The sequence below is a fragment of the Mirounga angustirostris genome, unplaced genomic scaffold (assembly GCF_029215605.1).
Source record: "Mirounga angustirostris isolate CCGP_5_RB_7025 unplaced genomic scaffold, mMirAng1.0.hap1 SCAF_13, whole genome shotgun sequence".
In the NCBI taxonomy this organism is placed as follows: Eukaryota; Metazoa; Chordata; class Mammalia; order Carnivora; family Phocidae; genus Mirounga; species Mirounga angustirostris.
The window spans coordinates 7617089-7637315 of record NW_026991721.1 but is presented as its reverse complement, the minus strand read 5'-3'; the positions used below and the strand labels follow the sequence as shown (position 1 = coordinate 7637315).

General features: G+C 55.3%; 1 protein-coding gene across 1 annotated transcript in view; it reads right to left on the bottom strand.

The window, feature by feature from the left end:
* The window catches only part of NRXN2 (neurexin 2), a 99501-nt gene extending 79274 nt beyond the window's left edge, over nucleotides 1-20227 (bottom strand). Inside the window, exons 1-4 of the mRNA XM_064576231.1 lie at nucleotides 19492-20227; nucleotides 8020-8037; nucleotides 2938-2967; nucleotides 563-634 (exon numbers count right to left, since the gene is read on the bottom strand). Of these exons, the coding sequence (XP_064432301.1) occupies nucleotides 563-634; nucleotides 2938-2967; nucleotides 8020-8037; nucleotides 19492-20227 (856 nt within the window). The remainder of the gene's footprint in view (nucleotides 1-562; nucleotides 635-2937; nucleotides 2968-8019; nucleotides 8038-19491) is intronic.

Sequence of the window (20227 nt, the reverse complement as noted above, 5' to 3'; positions counted from 1 at the left end):
AGATTCTCTTAAGAGAAGCAGCCTGAGTGCAGAAAAGGTCGCTGAGAACCTACACAGCCCTGAGACGGACCGAAAGCCAGCCGCGGGGGCTCAGGCAAGCATCAGTTTCCCCATCTGTAAACCCAGGGCAATGAGGCCTTCCACAAAGGGTGGTGAAGGCTCATTTAGGGGATGCATACCTATTATAAAGGCCTCATCTCCTAACCAGAATCCCCCCAGGCTGCTGGTACCTAGTAGGCTTCCAGAATTTGATGGTTAAATGGGGGAGGTACCCCGCTTCTTTACCCTGCTTCCCAGATACTTTCTAAAGACAGGCCTGAACATCTGCCACCAAAAGTCATCTGTGTTCTAGAAAAAGGTCATTAGGACAACTGAGATTTGGGAAAGAAATGGAAGTCTGTGGCCCTTCACACCAGGGCAGGTCCCAGGGATGCAGGCCATGGACCTCAGAGCGGGGACAAAGGGGCACACCTTTGTTGACTCAGCTGCCCTCCTCCAAGGAAGTGCATTTAGCCTGCAAGGGGTGAGGGCTGGGCTCTCTGGGGACCATGGGGTCACTGACCTTTCGTTGGCTGGTGCACATCGCCGGCTCCTCCTCTCCCGGCCCCCCCCTCGGAGAACAGTAAGGACCCTACTGGAGAAGCAGAATTGGGGGGGTCAGGCACAGGGGGTTACCCAGCCAGTCCCACCCCAGCCTTGAGGTGATGGAAGGCCCTCTCCAGGGTAGAGGTCCTGCTTGGAGGTACAGGTGGGGCACGGGGGTGCTATTCTGGGGACTCACTTGCTTCGGGGCCTCTGGGGAAGGAGCCAGATGACAAACCCAACAGGCCCACAGACCCTGTGAGACACACAGCCACCAACTTCTGCCCTGGGCCCAGGGTTGGGGAGACTGCGGGGAGGAGCAGGGGGCTCCCTGCTGGTTCAGGAGCTCCTCCTTCCCAAGAACATGCAAATAGGCCAGCCCTGGGGACCTGCAGGCCCCTAAGCTTCTACTACCAGATTCTCAGCTCACTCTCCTCCCCACTCTGCATCTTCTCGCACCTTCTCTGCAGGGCGGGAGTTCATGCTTTTCAATTCCTCCAAAAGCCTGACAAAGGCACCCCTCCTCCCAGACCTTCCTGATTCACACACCAAAGGCCTCTTGTGTTCTTGGCCTGTCCTCAAGGCAAACCTGATTCTCCATCTACATCTGGCTCACTTAGTAGTGAGCGTTCTTACTGTCACCTCTGTCCCCTGCTTTCCCAATTAGATCAGATCATGGGGCTTCCCAGGGCCAGGGCCATGGTTTGTGTCTGTTCCTCGCGCCTTCAGCAGGGCTATGCACACCAAGAGAGGTTCTGCCTGACTGGAGCTCGTCATGTATGTAGGGAAGGCCTTTCTCAGGGCTGACTTCCCACTTCCCACCTCCCCCCGCCCCCCCATGCAGCTCATCACCCCTCAGGCCTCCTCTCCAAAGCCCCCGCAGACACATGTTATCACACTGGGGTCCAGGCTGGCTTGAGCTCTCCACACCCCCCACCCACGACAGTGACTCGTGCACTCAGTGCCTGGCTCCCGGGCCCCCACACCTATTGCCAGGCCCCACAGGATGGCTTGAGAATGGAGTTTAAACGTCCGTGTCTGGGCTCTTATTCCACCTCAATCCCAAATCCCCACAAGTGAAGCCAGAATCACACCTGAGCTGTGGACCTTTCAGGGGAGGGGGAGGCGGGGCTCTGGATCCTTCGGGTCTTCATCTTTGACAAAGGTGTGCCACCGCCAACAGCCCCAGAACCAGGCAGTGAGAGGCAAGAAGGAGGTGAGTGAACCAACCCTGGCCTGGCCACCCCCTCGGGACGCCTCCTTTCCCCACAGTTTCTGCCATGATTTCACAGCCCTGCAAGAATCCCAGGCCCTTACCTTCCCAGACTTAAATCCATCCCAAATTCCAGATCTGAATCTCTCCCCACAGCCCAGTCTTCGTCCTCTAGGCCTCTCCTGCCTATAGACTAAAGACCCCCCTCTACAGAAGATGAGCCCTGACAGAGGACCGCCCTGGGCTTGGGGAGCAGTGCCTAAGGGTCCAGAATACCTGAGCTCAAGAATCAGGGATGGGGAGACCAGGGAGAGCTCAGTGCTGGGGGGGATCACAGTCAGGATCCCTGGGCTGTCAGGTTTGCTCAACACCAGGCTTGTAAAGATGGTAGGGACTTGGTTGAAGGGAGGCTAAAAATAGAGAAGCAGCCCCAATGGTACCACCGACTAAAGGCCATATAATCACTAACGAGTCACCTCATCTCTCTGGGCCTGAATGTCCTCATCTGTCAAACAGGGTCAAGAGATGTTGGTGAGGGCAGATGGTGGGACAGCTGTGCAAAGGGGGCATCCTGCACCCCAATCCCCTGCCTCTCCCTGCTTCGCTGCCGCTGTGGACAGAGGGGACACCCCGCAGCAGCAGGGGGAGCGTTGCGAGGCTGCCTAGAAGCCTCTTCCTCCAGCCCATGCTTTTCTCTTTGTACTTGGGTCCACAGAAAAGAAAGAATGATCAGAATGAGTGGAAGGAAATAAAACACCACCATGAGAAGGGGAAAAGAAGATACACTACCAGGAAAACGCAAAAGGGTGACTTGGAGACAGCGGCAGGAGTTGCAACATCTCTTGATGTCAGAAACCAAGGTGACATGAGCGCGGATGGAGCGCAGCAGGGAGGGCGGGGGAGGGGAGAGCACAGACTGGGGGCCGGCCCCGCCCCCACCCCAGCACCCCAGTCCCAGAACACGGAGAGACAACAGAGGCAGCGGGCAGGAAGGGCAGGAAGGGCAGGAAGGGCAGGAAGGACAGGAAGGCAGTGGGACAGGAGGAGGCAGGGAGAGGGGGCAGGGAGAGGAACAGAAAATCCAGTTGCAGGTTGGGGGCAATCCAATCCAATCCAATCCAAACCAGAACTTCAAACCATACCTTCGCTGTTTAACGTCAGGTGAGCCGGACCTTGGAAAGGGGAAGGGGAGAAAGAAAGAAAGGGAAAAAAAAAAAAAAAGGAGAAAAAAGAAAGAAAAGGGGAAAGAAACAAAGAAAACACGAGTCATCAAAATCAGCCAGAGAGAGGGGAGAAAAAAGCTTTTGCTGCCACAATTTAAAAACCCTTTTTAACTTGTGACAGGCATCGAGGGGAAAGCCCCCAGCCCCGGAAGCTGAGGAGAGGGGCCCCGATGCCGGAAACAGGGTGGAGGGCACGAGGGGGGGACAAAGAGAGAGAGAGAGTGAGGGGGGTACGAGAGGGGGTGAGGGGGTACAGGCAGAACCAGAGGAAGGGTTGGGGCAGGGAGTCACTGCAAGGGGAGAGAGGAGATTTTGGTTTCTTTTTTTTCTTCTTGCCGGAAAAAAAAAAGGAAAAGGAGGAGAAGCATGAGGCTGGGAGGGCTGCTTTTTCCTTTTTCTTTTTTTCTTTTTTTTTTTCTTCCGGGAGGCGGAGAGAAAAAAAAACAGTCAACGAGAAAAAACGATTCGGATGGAGGAGAAAATAAAACACGACACAAAAATCAAAGCCACCTGGAGAGAGAGAGAGTGTCCTGTTAGCGCAGGATTAAGTGGACAGGGGGGACCTCCGACCCCAACCCCCCCCCCCGCCCTCACCCCTGTGAGGCTGGCAGAGAAGGTGGAGGGGGGTGTGCGGGGCCTGGGCCTAGAAGGAATCTCCCACCAAAGTGGGCTTTGGAAAGGCATCTGTCCAGCCCCAGTCCTCCCAGCTGCCCACCTCCCCAACAACCTCCATACGGATTGCCGAGCTCCTGGATTCTATGAGGAAAGCGGGGCTCTCGGGAGGACAAAGTTAGAGCACAAGCAGATAGGAGGATGGGAAATGCTGGAGCAGAGATCCTGAGCTTGGATCCTTCCACAAGGAGGACTAGGAGACTAGGGCCCACACTCTGGGACAGCAAGAACCAAAGAGGATGGCCAAGGCCTGTGGGCAAGAGGTCTGGCTCTCTGAGAGGTCAGAAGTTCTCTACAGACCCCCTTTCTCTGGTCCGGCCCTCTCTGAGATGAGCCAAAAGCTGAATTTTGAAAATGGAAAACAGAAGTCCTATCTCCAAGACTCAGGGCATGACGGGCTGGGATTTTTTTTCCAGGTTACCTCGGCCCCTTGAAAAAGCCTCGTCGGTCCTGACCCGTGCCTTCCTAAACCTTAGGGGGAAAGACTCTGGCCCAGTGGACCAGCACCCTAGTCCCCAGAGAACACCAGCCACAGAAGGCCCTCCCCCAGAGAGGCTGGCCGCACCAGGTCCCCAGCGAAGCTGAGGTCCCAGGGCTCCCTGACATGACCAGCCAGGCCCTCCCTCTCCCCCCACCCTGCATCCCAGGTCTCTAGCCAAAAAGGTGGGCAAGGAACAGCCCTTGGAAACCATCCCAGTGCCGTGGCAATGAGAGGGTGGCCCTAGGGACAAAAAGCCTGGCTAGCGCCTGGGTGGCTCAGTCAGTTGAGCGACTGCCTTCGGCTCAGGTCATGATCCTGGAGTCCCGGGATCGAGTCCCGCATCGGGCTCCCTGCTCGGCGGGAAGCCTGCTTCTCCCTCTGACCCTCCCCCCTCTCATGTGCTCTCGCTCTCTCATTCTCTCTGTCAAATAATAAATAAAAATCTTAAAAAAAAAAAAAAAAAAAAAAGCCTGGCCAGAGTGGGATTATCAAGATAAAGGACTCGAGGTGCCTCTGAGACAAAGCAGAGGCCAGGATGCCTGTGCTGCGGGAGGTCAGAAGGGAGTGGCCAGGGGCCAAAGGCCTGGACCCTGTGGAAGGTGTGGGCAGCAGTTCACCTCACCCCCTTCTCCTCTCTTGGGGGAAAGGCATGTGTCTCCCACCTCTGCGGCTCAGGCCAGTTGGGGGAAGGGACGGCAGCTGCATCAGGATCGAACAGCTCTTGGGAAGACAACGGTTTCATCCATAAAACAGGGGAGGACCAAGCATTTGGACTGAGTCTTACTCTTTGCTCTGAATGTCCCCCACAAACTTTCCCCAAGGTCTACCAGCATCTTCCAAACCTTCTAAATCCAGGAGCCAGACCTAGAGCCCTAAACCTTCACCCAACTCTTCCAGGCAGAAATAGCCTCGCCTGTAGGCTCCAGCCTTGGAAATCCAGGCCCAGGAGCTGGAGGCCCTAGGACTGGCGCTCTGTCCCCACAAGGCCTGAGCGGCTGCGTGGGGTAGGGACGGAGCCAAATCTCTCCCCTCACAGACCCTTCCGCTGCCCAGCTCCCAGGCAGCCTCATTAGCATGCGGCACTCTCCCTCTGTCACCACGGCAACCAGCTGCTCAGCTCCCTCAGGCGTGACAGCACCAGCCATCTTGGTGAAGGGGAGGACGGTTCCCTGCCCTGTCTTCCCATGGCTCAGGTCAGTCTGGCCTGCAGGTGCGCCCCCTAAAGACTACGCCCCACCCCACGCCCCACCCCCATCCCCCAGGCCTGAAATCTCTGCTCCTTCCTCCTGCCCAGCCAGCCTGGGGAAGCCCTCCCCACGTCCACCTGTGGCATCGGCCCCTCCTCCCACCCCCTGGAGAAGAGGTTGGCAGTGACGGATGGCATTACCAAGGGTCCTTTCCTCGGGCACTTTATCTGGCTGCTTCTGGGTCTTCTCTCCCTGCTACAAGAGGCTAGGGAGAAAGGAGGAGGGGCAACCAGAATCCCCAAAAGGAGATATTGTCAGGGGCTAGGGAGCAGGATGGCCGGGTTCCTGGGAGAAAGCTAGGCCTGAGGCACAGCACTGAGGGTCGGGAAAAGAGGGTGAAGGCAGCACGGAAGACTCCAAGATCTCAACTGCAGAGTCCAGAACATTGTGCCACGGAGGAGGCCCCAGCCACCGCCCCCCCGGAAACCACTCCCAGTCTCAGTCCCTGCCCTTCTACCAGAAGCCCAAAAGGACCAGCACCGAAAGAAGGAAGTTGGCAACAGGAGACAAGATTGACAGACACACAAGCAGGCACCTCACAGAGAGATGCACAGATGCGTCTCACCCCTGGGTGTGTTACACACACACACCAACACGCAGGCCCAGGCACTGCCCCCTCCAAACCAGCAGGCTACCACGCCACCCCCAAGAAATGGCTCAGTGGTGTCCAGAGGGGCTCACTCCCCACATGTCCCCAAGCTGGCTCCCCTTCTTATCCCCGGCTACCCTGCTTGCTTGGGAAAGCACTGATGGTCCCTCTCCTCTCCCCTCCTGGCTCAGTCACCTCCCCCCAACAGCCCTCCTGCTTTCTTCTGTGGCCTGGCTCTTTCCCCTCCCTGATTTCCCTCCTTTCTGTCCCGCCCTCCACTTCTTCCTCCTGCCTCTACTTACCCCCCTCCTTCCTCCCATCTCTCTGCCCCCTTCTGCCTCGCCATGAGCCTCTCCCTTGGGGCCCATTCCCCTCCCCTCTCCCTCCCTCCATCTCTCCCTTTGTTCCAGAGGAGACATGACATCAAGAGCAAGTAAAAGTCACATCAGCACTAAATCTTATCTCCAGCCCTCAGAAGGCTGCGTCCACGCAGACACACAGACTCTCTCACGCACACAGAGGTAAACACTGACACACAGAGATGCAGACTCAGATGCAGGCACTCCTACAGAGGCACACAGAGATGTGGCCACGCCACAGAAGACACGAGGACAGACGTGCCCGCACCTGCACACACACTCAGGCGCGAGCACACAAGCTCAGAGGTACAGACGTGCACAAAGGCACATGGACACAACCGAGCCGCTGAGCCCGAGGAACACGTGTGCACACGGATACACACTCTCTCTCTCTCACACACACACACACACACACGGATGGGTGCCTGCCCGCCAGGACCAGGGGAACTGAAGCCACCCAAGGAGAAGAGACATCAGTAAGAGACAAGCCAAAAACCATAGACACCACAAGGAAAAATGGATTCCAGCCCATACTCCAGCCAAAAGCCCTCCCCTTCTTTCTCACCCAGGACTCCCTAACCCTGGGTGCTGTCCCCTGCCCCTCTCATGCCAGGGCCCAGGCCCAGGGAGCTCCCAGCCTAGAGTTGCTGCATCCCTCCCACTCCTACTACCCTCTTCTTGCTTCTCCAGGAAAAGAACATGGGACAGGTTTGGGGATGGGATCCCACCTCCCGCCCACCTTGCTGCCTGCCTTCTCCCCAGTGGCTGCATGAGCTCCCCTGCAGCCCAGCCTCCACGCGTGGACCAGCCCACCGAGTCTTCCCAGTTTTCCCATCTCCCCGACCTCGTCCAGCCCCAGAGGAAGAAAAGGAGCAGGGCACACCAAAGCGAGAGGGGAAGATTTGGAGAATGACAGGAGCCCAGAGAGAGCCTGGGGAAAGACAGAGACAGAAAAAGGTCCAGAGACAGAGCCCTGGAGAAAAAGAAAGGTAAAGACAGAAACCACAGAGAGAGAGAGAAGGCAGATGAAACAGAAGACCGGGAAGGAATGGACAGAGGGACTCCAAAGAGAGGCAGGTTCCTGCCCTAACGCTGGCCCTCAGCCAGGGCCCAAAGAAGAAGCAGATGGCCCCTACCTCCCAGCGCACGTGTCAGTCAGAGCAGAGAAGCTGCCACCCACCTACACCCAAGGACCCGGGGACAGGGCCCCCTCACCCTCTGCCTGCATCCTTCAGACCCAGAGCGGATTCACCCAAGCAGCCCCCAGCCCCCAGCTGCATGGCCCTCTTAAGCTCCCTCCACCGTGCTGGGCCAAAGGGTGTCTCCTCACTCACTTCCGGGCACTTCAGATCCTCCAGCCCCATCCCTTCACCCTCACTCTGGTCTCCTCCCTAAAGAAGAGGACATGCCAGGCGGCAGACTGGCCCGTGGAAAGGCCTGCCCTCTGCCCGCCAGATCTCCCCAGCAAACCAATAAGGAGGGAACAGGCGAGAGGTGGGGCCAAGGCAGCCAAGAGGACCCCCAGATATCCTTCCCTAGGGGGCCCCCAAGCATGGACAGGAGAGGGAGCCCTTAGGTGGCCAATGACACCCCCTCACATAGGACCCCGTGGTGATTGATCTACCACCCCAATGACAAAAAAGCATCACTCACCTTCCATGGGGTGCTCCTCTGCAGGCCAGCAAGGTTCAGGAAAGGGCAAGGCAGAGAGAGAGAGGAAAGGAGGGCTGGTTAGTGCACGTACCAAGGACAAGTTCCCAGGGGGGTGAGTTCAAGGTCCCTGAGCCCACCCAGGCCAGGCGGCCACCTGAGTCAAGGCCGCACACACAGGGTCACACAGTCCAGGAGGCCCCCCCGTCTCATGTTACATTTCAGGAAACTGAGGCCCAGGGTAGGGAAGGGACCCTCAAGGTCACAGGGAGAACAGGAGGCAGAGCCAGGAGTGGCAGGCAGGCAGGGTTGGCTCTCCCAGGCACGGCTCCTCCCCTGCATTCCACGGTGCCTCGGAGACAGATGGGGACACGCTCACACAGGGCTTACCCGAGACACACTCACACTTGGTGACACACTGACACACATAGGCGCTCAGCGGTCCGGAGACACATGTCATCTCTCACGCAACCCACACTCGAAGCTTTTGCACACACAGACGCAACCACCGCCCCCTCCCGGCCCCCAGGGGAGAAAAGCCATCCAAATGCGGTCAGAAGGTCAGAAAGCACAGTTCTGCCTCAAAGTGCCATGTGACTCGCATCCCATCCCAGTCACTTAACCTCTCTGAGCCACCAGTCACTCCTCTGTAAAAATGAGACAGGCAGACTCGAATGTTTCCCAGGCCCTTCTGGCTCTGGTTCTGTGATTCTAGGACAAGCAGTTGGGGGAGGCGGAGCGCTGCCCCCCAGCTGCAGGGGCCACACTGGGCCCACCCCTAAGTCCCACCACAGCCTTTGGGTAGCCAGCCCTCCCCTAGGCGGGGCTAGGCCTGGGCCTGGGTCTTGACCTCAATGGGTCTTGACCCCAGTGGGTCAAGAGAGGATGGAGACAGTTCCTTCAAAGAAGCTACAACAACCCAAGCAGGCCAGGCTCTGGTCTGCCCTGGGAGAGGGCCGGGTCACCCCCTTCCCCGAACATTTCTCACGCGCCCACCTACTGGGAGACTTTAGAGGAAGCAGACAGGGGGGGCAGAGAAACAGCGTAACCTACAAACGCACAGACCCGATGGGTAAACACGCACACGCATGCACATGCATGCACACGCACATGGGCCTGCAGGCCCCAGGATACACACATATACACACAAACAGCCGTTTGGCACACACTCACGCCCACATGCCCGCACTGTCTCTACCTCCAGTATCATTTTGTGTTATTTACTCAGGGGCTCTTAGGGGGTTAGCTCTACTCCAGAAACACACACACTGTCATTTATCAGACCTTATCCCACCTCCTTAATACACACACACAGGCTGAATGCAGAATCAATACCCACATAGTGATCTAATACCTAATATTAGATGCATACACCACCACCACACCCCACTCTCCCTCGGCTGGCTGAAGACTCCTGCCCTGCGATGAACACAGCCCCCTTTCTTTCTGTCGATCATCTATCTGCATTTCACACAAGCCTTTACCTATTACCTGCAGCCCCCAAAGCTGTGTCTACAAGGATGTTCTTAAATAAACTGAATCGCATTGCATTTAGGGCAAGGGTTGCTATGCGGACTAGAAAGGGGCCCTCGGGAAAACCCCTGGGCTCTCGCGAGGAGCCTCACATCAGGACCTCTTTGGCCCCAGTGTGCAAAGGCCCTGGTCAGTCAGCACAATCATCTCTCCAGCACCCGTACAAACAAACAGGCATGGTGATTTCTAAATAATCCAACATGGCTGGTATTTCCAAAAGTATTCCCACCTGCCACAAACGTGGGCCACGCTATACTCAGGAAGGCACCACAAGCGAGCTTGATTTGCTGGCTGCATGAGCCTTCCCTCTCCTGGCTTCCGAGACACAGCTCCTAGAGACTCACTGACCTCTCCTTCTCTGCTGCTCTTTGCTTTCTGCTGATTCACCTGTGTCCCACACCTGCCATCACGGACCCCTCCAGGCTCGGTCCTATGCCCTCCACACTCCTTCCTTCTCCGTGCTCTCCTTGGCGATAGCTCACTTCCGTGGCTTAAGGAATCCCCGACCTGTGTTTGTAGACTGAACCTCTTCCCTTCCCTGGGTACCAGTTGTGTATCCCTATCTGTCTGCTCAGCAATTACTCAGACAGCTTCCCTGACATCCAAACTCCACCACTAAAGCCATGCTAATCTCCACGCCCGCAACCAAGGGCCCATTGCCCTGCATTGGGCAAGGGCACTGCTTTCACCCACACTTCTTGAGCACCCACGAGGTACCCCCCACCCTGCCAGGCTCAAGGAGCCTTTAGTTAGCCAAGTGGCCAGCACCCTACCGACCCTCAACAGGCGTCTCACGCATGACCCTCCCAGCAACGTCATGAGCTTGGTGGTATTACCTACTTCCTGTGGGCAGGGAAGGAAACTTGCCCGGCAGCACAAAATCACCTCTGACTTTGACCACTGGGCTCCTAGCCCACACCCCCACCCTTCACCTCTGGTTTCCTGCAAGAGCCTCCCCCTGGTTGTTCTCCCTGCTCATCCCCAACCAAGCTCTCTTCGCACAGGTGCCAGATGTATGTGACAAAATACTAATGCGAGCAAAACACACACACACACACTCATGTGCACACACACACTCATGTGCACACATGCACACACGCTCAGAACTTTTCAGTGGTTCAAACTTCTCTTCCGTGTTCTCAACCTATGTATCCACCTGCCTTCAGAGAAGCTCTACTTGAGCTTCTCACCCTCAACATGCCCGAGATGGACCTCCTAACCCTTCCCTCTCCTCCCGCCTGCTCTTCCTGGTCAAGGTAGGCATCCAGAAATCAGCCTTACTCTTTTTTCATACCAATCACCAGATCCTGTCAGCTCCACCTTCTAAAACCCTAAAAACTAAACAAAACTCCTAGAAATGCTTTTCATCCATCCACCCCTCCCCCACCACGGCCCCAAAGCCAGACCTTCCTCAGATCCTCTCCCTGGAACATGAATAAGCCTCTTTAATGATCTCCCCCTACAGCCAGTCTTTTCCCCTGCAATTCTGAGTCCACACACCACCAAAGTGGTCCAACCAAGTCACGACCCTGCTTAAAACCCTTCAAGACTTCCCAGAATACTCCTCCAGGATACGGTCCGATCTTCTCAAGCAAGTCCACCGGAAATTTGGCCATGCCTCCCTCCAACCTCCTTTCCTAAAACAATCCAGGCTCCAGCCACACCCAACTGCTGTCCATTTCCCTAATGGCCCACGTTTCTGCAAATACCGTTCCCTTGGCTTGAAACACCCTTCCCTATTTCCACTCCTCCCACCCTCAGCTCCCTGAGAAAGCCAGCTCTTGTTTTAAGACCAGGTCAGTATACCTCTGTTTGTGTTCCCAACTGGCCTCCCAGGCAGGGCTACCCGCCCCTCCTCTGTGCCCGCTCTCAATATGTACATTGTATCATTGTTTCACTTTATTGTATCTCCAACGCGAATTGCATTTCCATGTCTGCTTCCTGGCTGGACTGTGTGATATCCAAGAGCAAGGACAATGTCTCATTCATCTCTACCTCCAGCTGCTTGCACAGTTCCTGGCTCAGAAAAAGGCATGCCTATGTTTGTTGAATGAATAATCAAAAACACTTCTCACATACTGAGTACTTCGAGTGTGCCTGGCTCTTTCCATGCATTGTTTCCATCCCTTGTCACTACCTACCTCGTCAGTGGATGCTGCCATCACTCTCTCGTAGACATGGGGAAACTAAGCCTCATAAAGTGTGAGAAACTTGTCCTGTGTCACACTGCCGGTGAGGGACAGAGTCAAAATCTAAACCCAAATCTGTCTGGCTTTAAAACTTCCCGTGGCCTGCATTCTTGGCCAGAAGTCAAGACTTTTAGAAGCTGACCTGACTCTAGTTATGATCTTATCTCCCCCAAAGCTCAACCATGTTGGTCTCCTCACCCGCCCCCCACACACCCGACTCACATCTCCTAGACAGCGAATTTAGGCTGTTTTCCTGGAGGGAAAGCCCCACCTATTCCTTCCACAAATCTTACTTAGTCCTCATTCAAGATCTAGCCAAGTCCCACCTCCTCCTTGCAGCCTTCTCTGACCACCGGGGTTAATGATCATAGTCGTCTTTATTGATCATTTAGAATAGTGCCTGGCCCATTGTAAAGGATTTCCATATAACTCATTGAGTCCTTGCAACAACATTTTAACCTCCATGTTGCAGAGTAGGACATTGAAGAACAAAGTGATTAAGTAAATTGCCCAAGTTGACACACACAGCAAGTAGCAAACTCGGATGGGACCCCGGGCAGCCCTTGCTCTTAACCACGCTGCCGTTTGAGGCTTTGCTTGTGAGTATCTGTCTCATCTCTGGGTTCTCACACCAGCCACTCCCTGAACTTCTCTCTTGAGCCCAGAGCCGTCTCTCTCACAGCAGAATTTTTGTCAGGACCACGGGTATCGGATATTACAGCTGACAGAGTGGTGCCACATACATGACCTCATTTACTCAACTTTCACACACAGAGGTCTTATCCGCCCCACCAGCGGGCATAGATGGTATTGTCTTGCCTAACATGAACTCGGGATTCCAGCAGATTCGTTATCAAGGACAGTGAGGAAGCCCAGAACAAAAGAGAAGAAAACGTTCTGAGAGACCAAAATGAACATCATTGGCAGTGATGCATTAAAAGCTGTTATCTCGGGCGCCTGGGTGGCTCAGTTGGTTAGGCGACTGCCTTCGGCTCAGGTCATGATCCTGGAGTCCCGGGATCGAGTCCTGCATCGGGCTCCCTGCTCAGCAGGGAGTCTGCTTCTCCCTCTGACCTTCCTCCTTCTTCTTTTTTTTTTTTTTAAGATTTATTTATTTATTTTTATTTGAGAGAGAGAGAATGAGAGAGAGCGAGTACATGAGAAGGGGGAGGGTCAGAGGGAGAAGCAGACTCCCTGCCGAGCAGGGAGCCCGATGCGGGACTCGATCCCGGGACTCCAGGATCATGACCTGAGCCGAAGGCAGTCGCTTAACCAACTGAGCCACCCAGGCGCCCTGACCTTCCTCCTTCTCATGCTCTCTGTCTCTCATTCTCTCTCTCTCAAATAAATAAATAAAATCTTAAAAAAAAAAAAACAAAAACCTGTTATCTCTGGGGTGCCTGGGTGGCTCAGTCGTTAAGCGTCTGCCTTCAGCTCAGGTCATGATCCCAGGGTCCTGGGATCGAGTCCCGCATCGGGCTCCCTGCTCCATGGGAAGCCTGCTTCTCCCTCTCCTACTCCCCCGCTTGTGTTCCCTCTTTCGCTGTGTCTCTCTCTGTCAAATAAATAAATAAAACCTTTAAAAAAAATAAAAATAAAAATAAAATAAAAACTGTTATCTCCTCATAGGAGAACCTCTCAGACCTCACCCAGAACCCACATACTGGTGGTGACCCACAACCCAACACGCTGATTTCCAAGTTCTCAAACAGAGAGGGGAGGCCGGGGAAGAGATGTGGGCTGCTGCCTGACAACTCCTCCTAAGGACAGAGGTGGAAAAACTCATGAAAAGCTAATAGAAGAACTCCAAATACAGCAGTCAGGCATCATTTCAGGCAGGGACAAATCTCAGTGAAGGAACCACTGTGTGACAGTCCAATACCTAAGGGGAATCACGACATCCTGAGTCATCCGGAAAAGGTTAAATCACTTTCCAAATATTATGCTTAGGGAGGCAGAGAGGTGTGCAACATATCTCAGAAAGATTTCCATCTGAAATGCTTTCAGTGTTGGTGAGTTGTGTATTTTAATGGGATAATGCTCCACTTTCCAGGGTGAGTTTGTCCCCAAGGGCTCCGGAAGACTGCGATTTTACTGATCAATTTCCACTGCCCTCTCCCGGTGCTGGGACAGCTGGCTGGCAGACACAGGAACACCCTCATGGCACACTGGCTTAAGGGAGAAGTTGTGACCCGAAGAATTGGGGGTGGCTACTGGCTTCTGATGAAACGCTGTTCCTAAACACCCCCAATAAACCACATGGAAGTAATGCATGGACACAGTTGACCGACTGCCTGAGCTTTGGGAGGCAGCATGGACAAAGGTGGGGTACAACCAGCCCTGGAGTCAGCTCAGGGTTCAGATCCCAGCTCTTCCACCTCAGGCGGTGGCATGAGGATGAAATGAGAGAAAACGTCCAAGGCACAGCAAACGCTCACTAGCTGGGAGGCCCCAGGCTCTCCCCACTTGACTGTGTGATCTGGTCTCTTTTTGTTCTAACTGTTCCTTCGCTATGTCTGCGGCCACTCCTCTCCAACTGTGGGCTCCTCTGAAGTCTCTTCACCTTCTCCTTGGCCACCTCATCCGATTCCAGAGCTTCAAATATTCTCTCTCCACACATGCCCCCTGGAGTACCCAGGTCTCCATCCGCAGCCCCGCCTTCAATGCAAAGCTCTGGTCTTGCATTTCCAACAGCCTGGGCGCCTCTGTCTAAGAACACCAAGGGACACCACATTTCAACACGTGCATGATCTGTGGCCCAATACTGCTCCCCTCCCACCGCCCTCCCTTTCCTTTCACCCCTCTGCTGCCATGACCCCACCACCACCGTCCTTCCACGCAAACCTGAAACCTCATCACCTCTGCCTCCTCCCTGCCCACCCCCACTCAACAGGCAGAGTCCTAGAGCTTCCATCCCAGCATCAGCTCCCGAGCATGTGCTTCTCCTGCTGTGACAAAGGCCACCGCCCTTCCTCGCCATTCCCCAAGACCAGCAAGATTCGGGGCCTCAAAATCTCTCTCGTGAACTATCTCCCAAGTGGTTTCTCCACTCCATAACTCTGCTGCCCATAATCCTTCTACACAGACACCTAGCTTCTGATACATAGCTCTTATTAGTCATATATCTGCTCAAAATTCTCCTGTGGCTACATTTGCCGATACTCAGGACACAGCATCCAATCAATGTTGGTTGAATGATTTAAGTCAAAACTCCAAGACCTGGCTTCAACCTGCTTCTCCTGCATTAGGTTCCACTCGTTTCCTTATATTCTTGGTGCCCCCTCTATGGATGGGACATACATGTCCCTCCCTCCCATGCCTTTGCTCTTACCAGTGCCTGTGCATGGAGTGGCCTCCTCAGACCATGCTTCCTCATCCATGGTCAAGGTCAATCTTCAACAGCATGCCTTTTATTACCAATCCCCCTCAACTTGTAAAACTATCCCTTCCTCGAAACACCAATAGCACTCTGCTGGTAATAGTAACTCCCATCTACTCACCACTTATTATGAACCAGACATTCATTTAATTCCCACAACAGACCTGTGAGACAAGCATGCTTATCCCCAGTTACAGGTAAGGAAAAATTCGTCTGACGCTTAGGCACTCACCTGATGGCACGGACCTAGTGAGTGCAGAAGTCAGATTGAAACGCAGACCTGAGACTCTGGAGTCTGTGGTCTGATCACTAAGCTGCACTGCCTTGCTACATCTCTGGGTATATACCACACCGTTTTTTAAAAGATTTTATTTATTTATTTGTCCAAGAGAGAGCACAAGCCGGGGGAGCAGCAGAGGGAGAGGGAGAAGCAGGCTCCCCGCTGAGCAGGGAGCCCGACGTGGGGCTCGATCCCAGGACCCTGGGATCATGACCTGGGCTGAAGGCAGATGCTTAACGGACTGAGCCACCCAGGCGTCCCTGTACCATACTAGTATTTGTCTTGTTCTTTTGCTGGTGTTTATTGAGCATTGTCTATGTGCCAGATGCTATTCTAAGCATTTGACACAAATTAGCTGATTTAGCTCCCATAACAACTCTGTAAGGTAGGTACTATTATTGCCCCCATTTTCCAGAAAAGGAAACCAGGATGGAGAGAGCTGAAGTCCAGGGTCACTGCCCAGGCAGCCTGGCTGCAGAATCTGTGCTCTTTACCACAGACTGGACTGCTTTTTTATCTGCTTCCCCGATTAAACAGTCAATGCCCAGAGCAGCATCTTACTCATTTCTGATGCCCCTTCAGCCCTCAACAAATGTGCGAGGCCTTGAAAACTACTTACTGAATTCAATGACCAACCAACATAAGAAACATACATATGAATAACATGCATCTAACTCCCTGCCTACTAGCTTCATACTCCTCTCCCAAGCTAGGTGTACCCCTACCGCTCCGTCCTATACATCTGTGCCCCCATTTCACTCGAGGTCTCCTACACACACCTGCACACCCTCTCCCCTGATCACTTTTCAGCCCTTTATCCTCACACGTGAGGGACAGGATGAGTTCACATGCAAGTCACTGCACCATTCCCGTGGACTCCATCCCCGCTTTGGCAGATAATCAGCACTGGGTACACACACTCAGTTACTCATACTTAGCTCTCTCTTCAGTTACCTGTGGCCAGACTCTCCCCGCCCCCACCCCCCACCCCCTGCCCCAGAGAAAAAAGAAGCACATTTCCTAACAGGGAGATTCTCAGTCAATGGGTAGGCCCAGACCCAGGAAGGCCTGGGGGGGATTCCAAAGCATCCACAAATCCATATGCACACCAGATACTGAAGGCACATTGATATGTCTTGCACATAAGGCTAAAAAACTTTTTTCTAATGTATATTTGACTAACCACAATGGCAAATACAACATTGAAGTCATCTAAAAGCTTCCCTGAATTCATAGTAGCTTTGTGTTGTCCCTTTTCACAACGGACAGATATAAAAATAACTCCTATTTGGAAAGGGTACTATGAATTACTGACTTTTTAAAATGCCCACTATCTCAAAAAAGTTGAAGCTCACTCAAAGCAGATAATAATGAAATGACAATAACTTCAGGGGGAAACGTGGGGACTCTGGCCCTCAGATCTGTCTCAGGGATGAGGAGCCAGGCCTATTCCCCTTAAAGTTTTCCTCCTCAACCCACATATCCAAGAGTGGAGCTGCATTCCTCTCCTCCTTGGCTGGATGAGAATGTACTAGAAGTGTAATGAGCACAGGATACTACCAAAGCTGCCCAGGAAATAGGAACAAATATCAGGAGAGGGAATGAGGTCAGGGGGTGGGGAGACGGAGGCAAATGAGTAGGGCTGTCACTGTGCCTGTCACCTCCAGATACGATCGGTATTTACAACCCCGTGCCCACCCACAGCACATATCTGAAAATATACGCCTATTTTCATATACACACACAGCCTTACCCAAGCCTTTATTCTCCCAAATATTTATTAACATCTCTTAATTCATTCTACAAATTTTTATCAAACACCCACTAAGTGGCTAGTACCATATTAGGTACAAGGAATACAGAGAGGAATATCCCTGCCCTTTTATCAGACAAAGCACCACCCCTCCCTCAACAGCTACCAACACAAACACACTGTCCCAACAACTGTCTGACACCCACCTAATACCCCCTTTCCCTCTTCTTCATGAATCACACACACACACACACACACACAATGGGTCAGATAAGCAACCGTCTCTCCTAGCTCCAACACAGCTAACACAAACATTCATCTCATACACATCCAACACACGCATATGACACACAAACTGTCCCTCCCTCACACAGGTACTCCAACACATCTCAGACACACAACCACACAACCCGTATTCAGAAGCATGCACCTTATTTGGCTCACTGGGAGCCTCTGGCCAATAAATCCTTTCAGGGAATGGACACAAGGGTCTGGTTGACCAATGTGCTGCTGGCTGCATTTTTCATACACTCAGGCCCAATTCTGCCAGTAAGCCCATGGACCGGCTACTATAACCTCTCCGTAGCTCAAATTCCCTTTCCATCAAGTTAGAAGGGTGGTTCATCCTATTTTCTTAGAAAAGCTTGGAGGGGAAAGGTCATAGAGATCAGAGAATCAAGTTCAAAGTCATGGAAAGAAAGATTCCTCATGGAGTTCCAGTGTCTTACTGAGGTCTCACATTAAGACACGTGCACGCGGGTACCTACATACGAGCTCACGCCCTTACACTTGTATCTATTCACTCCCGTAAGCACTGCACTCCCATCTGTAAACACTACTCTATTCAAGCAGACCATTCACACATAATACACACAGTGCCAGACTCACAGCCTCTGCGTGCAAACACACCCAGACACACACTTTCACAGTTTAGGGAGCACCTGAACTCCTTGGAGAAAAGGTGAGAAGGTGTCAGGTTAACTTAATACACCCAGTTCCTGAAGATATATCCCACAACCTTGTACAAATAACCCCACAAAAGCAACCCAAACACCTTCCTTAAGGATTCCTCTACCACAACCACAGATACGCAGTCAGAATACTGTGCATCCCAAACCCAGGGCCACACCTGCAGACTCGGCTCCTCCCAGGGCTGTCCACATGCTGGCAGCCAGGACGACGCCCATCCCCAAAGCGGTCCTAGGGCCGCACTAGTCTGAGGGCACACACATGCACCTGCACACACTCCCCAAGAGACTCGACCTCTCGGGGGAGGGGGCAGGCACACACACGGCAGCTAGATGGCCCACAGCTTCTAGGGGTCTGGGGCAGAGGAAAGCATGCCTGCTGCCACAGACCACGGTCGAAGGAGATGCCCACCCTCGCCCCCAAACTGACGGGGAATGTCTCCCCCCCTCCCCGCCGCGCCAGACCAAGGTACAACAGGTGCCTTCAAGTCCCTCCTTCCCGTCCCCCTGAACCACAGCCCGCAGGGACCGGGGCCTGGCGCCACCCGCGCGACCTGTCCCCTCGTTTCACTCAGCTCCGCCTCCGGAAGCTGGAGAGCTGGTGGAAGCTCTCCCTCCCTGAAACCTCCCTTTCCAGGCACAACCTTGCCATCCCCACTCTCCTTCACCTGCCCTCGCTGCGTGCCCTTCTCCTCACGCCCAGGCCCCCTTCCTCCCGTCGTGCCCCGGCCTCACCAGCCATACTTCCCGCGCTTCACTCTCACCAACTCAGATCGCCGCCCGCAGCAGGCAACACCTGCTCCGCCCGCCTCCGCCCGCCTCCGCCCGCCTCCGCCCGCCTCGCAGGCCCCGCCCACCCCGGCCCCACCCGCAGCCCCTCACGCCCCGCCCCCTGGGCAGACCCCTCCCACTCCCGGCCCTGCACACACCGTCAGGACTCCTCCCAGGCCCCAGGCCTGGCGCCCGCATAGTCCCCGCCCACATGAGCCGGCCCCGCGCAGATCAAGTCCGCACACGCCCTCACACACCCCCTCACACACCCGACCCACAGGCCCTCAAGCGCCCGGACCCTCGTCCTCCCGCCAGCCCCCCGCCGGACCAGACGATACAGTACTACCCTCAGGTCGCCCCGCACAGGCCGCGTCCACACAGGTCACTGGCCAGCCACGCGCCCCCTCTCCTCGGGCGTCCTCACCCGCCGCTCGCAAGGACACGCCTCACGACCCTCGCGTGCTGGTGCACGCTCTCACACGCTCTCACGCGGCCTCGCGCCCGAGCCCGCGGGCCGCCGGCCCCACCTCAGGCGCAGGCAGCCCCTCACTCCCGAGCCCGGGCGCCCAGCGGCGGCTCCCCCACCCCAGCCCGGCGCTCACCTTCGCTGCAGAACTTGCCGCCGAAGCCCGTGTGGCTGCAGTCGCAGCCCACCTCGCCGGGGGCCAGCACGGTGCAGAGGCCGCCGTTGGCACAGGGATTGCGCGCGGGCGCGCACAGTGGGTCGGCGGCGGCGCCGCGCAGGCCCTGGCTGCCCAGGAGCGCGGGGGGCCGCTCGCCCAGCTTCAGGTTGGCCAGGAGGCCGCGGAAGGGCGGCTCGTACTTGACGGTGCTGAGTGTGAGCGCCGAGAGGCGCACGTCGGGCGGGATGCCGCCCACGAACAGGTCACTGGCCACCTGCATCTCACGCCGCTTCGAGCGCACCTCGGCCGCGCGGGCCTCGCCGTCCACCGCCAGCGCCGTGCGGCGCGCATCGCGGGTCAGCAGCACCATGTGCCAGCGGTCGTCGGCCACCGGCGTGTCCAGCTGCAGCGTGGCCGGCTCGGCGCACGAGAGCGTGAAGCGCAGCCGCAGGCGCCCGTCCACCAGCAGCAGCTCCAGGAAGTCGCAGTCGCCACCGTCGTCCAGGTAGAGCAGCAGCGCGCGCGTGGCGTTGGTGCGCAGGCTGAAGCTGAGCTCGCCGCTGCTCGCCGCGCCCGCCCAGCGCGCGTAGCGAGCCCACTGCCCGGGGCCGCCGCCGAACTCCAGGCTGCCCGCGCCCGCCGCCAGCGCCAGCAGCAGCGGCAGCAGCAACCGCGGCGACGGCGACGGCGGCCGCCACGGGCTCCCGGCCGCCAT